Genomic DNA, 7123 nt, shown 5'->3' on the forward strand with positions numbered 1-7123 from the left:
ATTAAGCATTCAAGTGATATAAGGCCTGGTACAACTTTTTTAAAGTTATGATTTTTAAGGGATGGAATTCAATGGGAAAATTTAATTTTTGTATAGTATGTTCTAGAATGTTGCTAGTTTAAATTAAAAACCATGTTTATTAGAAAAGAAATACTTCATAAATCGACAACTTTTAATGGAATAATTTCATTCATAAGGCAACGCTGCTTATCACAAGTGGTTACTTTCATTCGGCGCTGCATAAGAGCAACTGTCAGCCTGAATGTAGCCTAGGAAAAAAATAACTCTCCTTTTCTCTTTCCCCTACTTCTCTTTATTTGTATTTCCATATCTGTCTCCGACTTCGGGTAGATGCCTGAATAAATTAAAAACGTAAGAAACAAAATGAAGAAGAAAAAAAAAGAAGAAGAAAAAACACAGGAAGAAGAAGAATAAACAAGAAGAAGAAGAAGAAGGAGAAACAAAAGGAAGAAAAAGAAAATACTAAAAGAAGAACAAGAAACAAGAAGAAAAAAAGAAGAGGAATAATAAACAAAAAGAAGAAGAAGAAGAGGAAACAAGAGAAAAAAAGAAGAAACAAACAGAAACAGAAAGAAGAAGAAGAATAAGAATAAGAAACAAAAAGAAGAAAAAGAATAATAAGAAGATGATGATGAAGAAGAAGAAGAACAAGAAAAAGAAGAAGAGAGAGAATGAGGTGTAGCTGGAGGAGGAGAAGGAGGAGGAGGAGGAGGATGAAACCACTTCAAATGGAACCACTTCCCAAATAGCCAGCTCGTACTTTATAGCTGATTTGGGGCTGTTTAACGAAAAATCGTTCCAATGTCGTACTTTGTGGCTGATTAAGAGATAGACGGTACTTTGCGGAACTATGGAGCTTTTTAACAGGCACATGGTACTCTTTGGAACTTTGCGGCTGATTAGCACTATGTGTAGGGTTCATGATGGAACTTGAAGGCTTGTTAAGAAATGGGTACTGAACTTGTCGGAACTTTATAGCTTTTTAATGCATGACATCGGTACGAGATGGCTCTTGTCAAAGTGTCAAAGTCTGACGCCGTCAATCATCACGTTGCTGCTGCACAAGTTAGATTCGTTAATTGAAGAATGAATATTGAGTGAAGTGATTGTGAACTATCAGTAAATTGTGTAAAATTTTGTGTAATTCATCAATACAAAGGATTTAAAAATATACACATGTGTTTAAATGAAACAAATCTTGTTGTTTATTTCATCGATGACGCTTGCTTGAAAATAAAACACAAAGAAAAATAATCCCCGGAACCGTAGCATAGGGAAGCTGCTTAAGCCCTGTTTGAAAGACACACATAGAACTTTGATGCTGTTTATCTACTGCAAAAAGCGAATTAGAGCAGCGATCTTTAGCGTGCCAAAATGAGCTGCTTAAGCAATTCTGGCTATTTGGGTAGCTGATTTAGGGCTGTTTAACGAAAAATCGTCCCGATGTCGTACTTTGTGGCTGATTAAGAGATAGACGGTACTTTGCGGAACTATGGAGCTTTTTAACAGGCACATGGTACTCCTTGGAACTTTGCGGCTGATTAGCACTATGTGTAGGGTTCATGATGGAACTTGAAGGCTTGTTAAGAAAGGGTACTGAACTTGGTGGAACTTTATAGCTTTTTAATGCATGACATCGGTACAAGGTGGCTCTTGTCAAAGTGTCAAAGACAGACGCCGGCAATAATCTCATTGCTGCTGCACAAGTTAGATTCGTTAATTGAAGAATGAATATTGAGTGAAGTGATTGTGAACTATCAGTAAATTGTGTAAAATTTTGTGTAATTCATCAATACAAAGGATTTAAAAATATACATATGTGTTTAAACGAAACAAATCTTGTTGTTTATTTCATCGATGACGCTTGCTTGAAAATAAAACACAAAGAAAAATAATCCCTGGCATCGTGGCATAAGGAAGCTGCTTAGGCGCTGTTTGAAAGACCCACATAGAACTTTGACGCTGTTTATCTACTGCAAAAGGCGAATTAGAGCAGCGATCTTTAGCGTGCCAAAATGAGCTGCTTAAGCAATTCTGGCTATTTGGGTGGTACTCTCAGGAACCTTGTAGCTGATCAGCCTGATGTGTATGGTTCACGATGGAACTTGAAGACTTGTTAAGAAGGAGTGCCGAACTTGGTGGAATTTAATAGCTTTTTAATGCATGGCATCGGTACGAGGTGGCCCTTGTCTAAGTGGCAAAGATTGACACCGTCAATCATCTCGTTGCTGCTGCTCAAGCTAGTTAAGTTAATTGAAGGAGGAATATTCAGTGAAGTGATTGTGATTGTACAGTAAATTGTGTGATATTTTGTATAATTCATGAATATTAAGGATTTAAAAATATACACATGTGTTTAAATGAAACAAATCCTGTTGTTTATTTCATCGATGACGCTTGCTTGAAAATAAAACAAAAAGAAAAATCCCCGGTACCCTGGCAAAAGGAAGCTGCTTAAGCGCTGTTTGAAAGACCCACCTGGAACTTTGATGCTGTTTATGTACTGCAAAAGGCGAATTCAAGCAGCGATCTTTAGCACGCCAAAATTAGCTGCTTAAGCAATTTGGGCTAATTGGGTTTCGAAATAAGCGTTATCAGAAAGTAAAAACCAGCGGGTAGATAAATAATGATAAAGTTCATTCTTCGTACTAGACGGTGTTCTTAAAAAGGATGATTTTATGAATTATATTTTCACGCTATCATTTTGTTTAAAGTTAAAACTGTTTCCCACTGCAATATCTATCCCAAATAAAGCTCCATTGTTCGGTAAAGTACCGTCAATTTCTTAATCAGCCACAAAGTACGACATCGGAACGATTTTTCGTTAAACAGCCCTAAATCAGCTATAAAGTACGAGCTGGCTATTTGGGTTGCGGAACTATGGAGCTTTTTAACAGGCACATGGTACTCCTTGGAACTTTGCGGCTGATTAGCACTATGTGTAGTGTCATGATGGAACTTGAAGGCTTGTTAAGAAAGGGTACTGAACTTGGTGGAACTTTATAGCTTTTTAATGCATGACATCGGTTCAAGGTGGCTCTTGTCAAAGTGTCAAAGACGGACGCCGCCAATAATCTCATTGCTGCTGCACAAGTTAGATTCGTTAATTGAAGAATGAATATTGAGTGAAGTGATTGTGAACTATCAGTAAATTGTGTAAAATTTTGTGTAATTCATCAATACAAAGGATTTAAAAATATACACATGTGTTTAAACGAAACAAATCTTGTTGTTTATTTCATCGATGACGCTTGCTTGAAAATAAAACACAAAGAAAAATAATCCCTGGCATCGTGGCATAAGGAAGCTGCTTAGGCGCTGTTTGAAAGACCCACATAGAACTTTGATGCTGTTTATCTACTGCAAAAGGCGAATTAGAGCAGCGATCTTTAGCGTGCCAAAATGAGGTGCTTAAGCAATTCTGGCTATTCAGGTATCGATGTTGAAACCTTTTAAAGTTATAGCGGGTCACGTATGTTTGAAAAAAATCACACACACACACACACACACACACACACACACACACACACACACACACACACACACACACACACCACACACACACACACACACACACACACACACACACACACACACACACACACACACACACACACACACACACACACACACACACACACACACACACACACACACACACACACACACACACACACACACACACACACATGTAGGATAATTTTTATTTTCCACTCATTGATGAACAGTACTGCCACAGAAAAATCGAAAATTTAAAAAATAATTTGATTCGAGGCCACAGAAGGGACAAAACTATGAAAAATGTAAGCTTTGGAAATTATTTGAGCTTTTGTAAAAAATTAGTAACCTGGAGCAGCCAGGAAATAAAGTTGAGAAAAGAGGACAAAAAGTGGACAGATAAATTTTTTTTTTCAAAATTTTTGTATACAAACGTATGCTTTTTAGTTGAACTGTCGGCCAACTATAGAGCGTTCAACTAAAAAGCATGCCAACTAAAAAGTGGTCAATTATTGAATTCTGACTGTATTGCCATATTTTTTGTTTCTAATTGATTTATATTTCTAGTTAATACTTTATTAACTAAATATCGATCAATATTCAGAGGTTTGAGCTTTTTGTCGTTCAAGATTTATCAATGTGTAGATTTTTGGTGTGGCCACGAGAAAAGCTTTTTTTTTGTAGTTTTGACAAAGTTGACAATTTGTTTAACATTTTCTTTAACATTCGCGCCATATTGATCACATCGGTTCAAGCAAAGCAGTTTGATTTATCATCCCATAATAAGCTTATCAAGCCTATTTAGCCTGGTCGCATAAAATTTCAGGAAATCTGTTTTTGAGGAACAAAAATATTTAAAATATATCATTGAATATGTGAAGGGGCACATCAATTGTAGACAAAATATAAAGACGTGTTATTACGGATTCTGTTCGGCTAAATAAAAATGACTGCCAATGCAGAATTTCAGTTTATGATGTTTTGAATTACAGGCGGTCCCCGAGATACACGGTTAATGGGGACCGAAAACGGCCGCAAAATACCGCGTATCTCGAATTTCCGCGTAAGTCGAATCTCGTGATTTCCAGCTAAAATATCACTAATTTTCGTGTAATTTTGCAAGTAGGGGGTGATTTTAGTTACTTTATGAATTATTTGATATAATTCTGACTGAATATAACAGTTTTAAACCTTTTGAAATAGTTTTTAACATTCGATCAAAAGGGAAATTATTTGGCAATTTACAATTGATGTGTCAAATCAGTACAATTTGCTTAAAGAACTGTCAAATTTAGAAAACCGCGTATCTACGAATCCGCGTATAAGAGGTACCGTGTATCTCGGGGACCGCCTGTATACTTACTTACTTATCCGGCGCTACAGCCGCTTTGCGGTCTGCCTCAGGAGTGTCCGAAACCACTCACGGTCCCGCGCCTTCGTCTGCCAGCTTAACTGCCAACAACGTTTGTGTTTTGAATTATACCAGATCGATAAGTTGTTTGTTGTCACTGTCATCGTGACAGTTGAGGACTGTCAAAATCAATAATAGCAACAAGAACAATGTAAATATTGCCTTTTTGTGCCAGCATGAATACAGCTCCGGTAAAAAAATTAAAGTAAGTATTCGGCAAACAGTGTCTACCATTGAGCAAAAGTTGTTAACATAATAAATAAAACCAACTGTTACAAACATATTACTTCAGGCACCCGGAATGGAGGAAGCTGTTCAAGAAAAGACGACGCAAAGCCGTTCGCCAGAAGACGGCACAGGAACGTGATCGGCAAAATGCTGAAAAGGAAAAACAAAAATTGTCCTGTCCCGAGTATCAGTTGTATCTTGCTGAAAAAGGACGCCAAGAACAGATTGCAGCAGAGCGGGAAGAGCTTGAACGTGCATTACGACATGCCGTTTGGCTAGAGGAGGAACGCAAGGCACAGCTAAAGTTTGAAAAGGTACGCCAAGAAGAGGAAGCCAAAGAACGCGAGGCGCGAGAAAAAAGGGAAAAGATACGAAGAGAATATGAGGATGGTGAAACCAAACTCAAGCAAGCCAAAGAAGAACGTTTTCAGCAGCAAGAACTTGCACGTCGAATGCTGCACGAGCGGTTTATAAAATTGCAAGAGTTTGCAGCAACTGGGGCTGATGATTACCTGAGTGAGCTACAAAGCATACAGCATACGCGTGCCGACGCAGATGATTGTAAATTTTTCCTAAAGACCGGTGCGTGTCGACATGGTTATCGATGTAGCGGGAATCATCCCACGCCGGGTGTAAGTCAGGTAAGTTGATAACAAGATATTTGCATTCATCGACAATCATCGACGTTTGATGTTTTTATAGGTGATCTTGATACCGAATTTCTTCAGCCATCCAGCACTGGAACAAACCGTCCACGCGGAATATGGCCACGATGCGCGCCTCGAGTTCGATGAGGATGATTTGAAAAATAGCTACAATGAGTTTTTCCGAGACATCATCCAAGAGTTTGAAATGTTCGGAACAGTTAGGCACATTTTTGTGTGCCGGAATTCTGTTGCTCACTTAAGAGGGAGTGTATACATAGAGTATGAATCGATGAGGTAAAAAGAAAGGCAATGCATGTCCAAAAAAGGGTCTTAACACCAATTCAACCTCTATTAAACAGGAATGCAGCAGCGGCATACTTGCGAATGAATGGAAGATTCTACGCTAAAAAACAACTTCACGTTGAATTTAGGACCCCACTCACGTGGCCAACGGCGGTTTGCGGTAAATGATGATAATTGAGTGTATCCTTTTAAAATTTTGCTCTTGAAAAATAGCGCCTTTTAACGATTGATGCTCGTTTGTCCTTAACATACGAACCTTACATAGGAATAAGATTGATTTCATGTTGTAACGTAAAACTACCTGTCGGATCGAAATTGCAGGACTCAACGAGCTGAACCGATGCCAGAAAGGTGCGGGCTGTAACTTTCTGCATATTTTGAAGAATCCAGACCATCGTTACGTGTATAACCATTTCCTGGAAAGCAGATCAGTGCGAAGGGATGAGCTTTTGCATCTTGCTACGCCGCTACTGCAGAAGTAAGATTTAATGTAGTTCGTCAGAATGAACGCATGATGGTAAAATTTTCCGATTATCTTTTTCAATCTTCAGATCATGGGATGAAATAACATCGCATAGTGGCAGTCAAACGTCCAGAAATGCTGCTCAATGGCGATGGTCCGAATCTCCAGAGTTAGAACCCAAAACATCTGATCACGGAGAACGGGAAACACCAAAAAAGCATGGCAATGAACGGAACGAAGCACATACTTCTGGTGAAAGCCGGAGACGCCCAAGCCGTAGCTCTGGCCGGAACAGAAGATACCGAAGTGGTAGTGAAAGTGGTTCACCAGTTAGCCATCGAAGTCGAAGTGGCAGTCGAAGCCGAAGTCAGACTCGGAAACATGAGCATCGCAATGATTATGCTTCCAAAAAACGATCTGACGATGTAAGGGATAAAAGAAGTGTTCGAAAAAGACAACGTCGATCGGTTGATCACAGTCCTTTGCGAAGTCGTGAAGGGAAAAAAAATAAAACGAAACGAGATTAGACTTTTCGAATCTTTTTTAACAGTT

General features: G+C 38.6%; 1 protein-coding gene across 1 annotated transcript; it reads left to right on the top strand.

Moving 5' to 3' along the window:
* The first annotated feature begins 5087 nt into the window (after positions 1–5087).
* Positions 5088–7098, top strand: LOC121596683 (U2 small nuclear ribonucleoprotein auxiliary factor 35 kDa subunit-related protein 1). The gene is made up of 6 exons (XM_041921835.1): positions 5088–5135; positions 5223–5799; positions 5861–6099; positions 6165–6268; positions 6430–6586; positions 6660–7098. The coding sequence occupies exons 1-6, from the start codon at positions 5107–5109 to the stop codon at positions 7096–7098; spliced, it is 1545 nt and encodes a 514-aa protein (XP_041777769.1). The 5' UTR covers positions 5088–5106.
* The last annotated feature ends 25 nt before the right edge of the window (positions 7099–7123 follow it).

This window comes from Anopheles merus, chromosome 3R (assembly GCF_017562075.2).
Source record: "Anopheles merus strain MAF chromosome 3R, AmerM5.1, whole genome shotgun sequence".
In the NCBI taxonomy this organism is placed as follows: Eukaryota; Metazoa; Arthropoda; class Insecta; order Diptera; family Culicidae; genus Anopheles; species Anopheles merus.

Bases quoted from the DNA above. Each gene is read 5' to 3' on its own strand.
- LOC121596683 (XM_041921835.1), top strand. From the start codon at position 5,107: ATGAATACAGCTCCGGTAAAAAAATTAAA. The intron at 5,136-5,222 runs GTAAGTATTCGG...ATATTACTTCAG, and splicing joins GCTCCGGTAAAAAAATTAAA to GCACCCGGAATGGAGGAAGC. The intron at 6,587-6,659 runs GTAAGATTTAAT...TTCAATCTTCAG, and splicing joins GCTACGCCGCTACTGCAGAA to ATCATGGGATGAAATAACAT.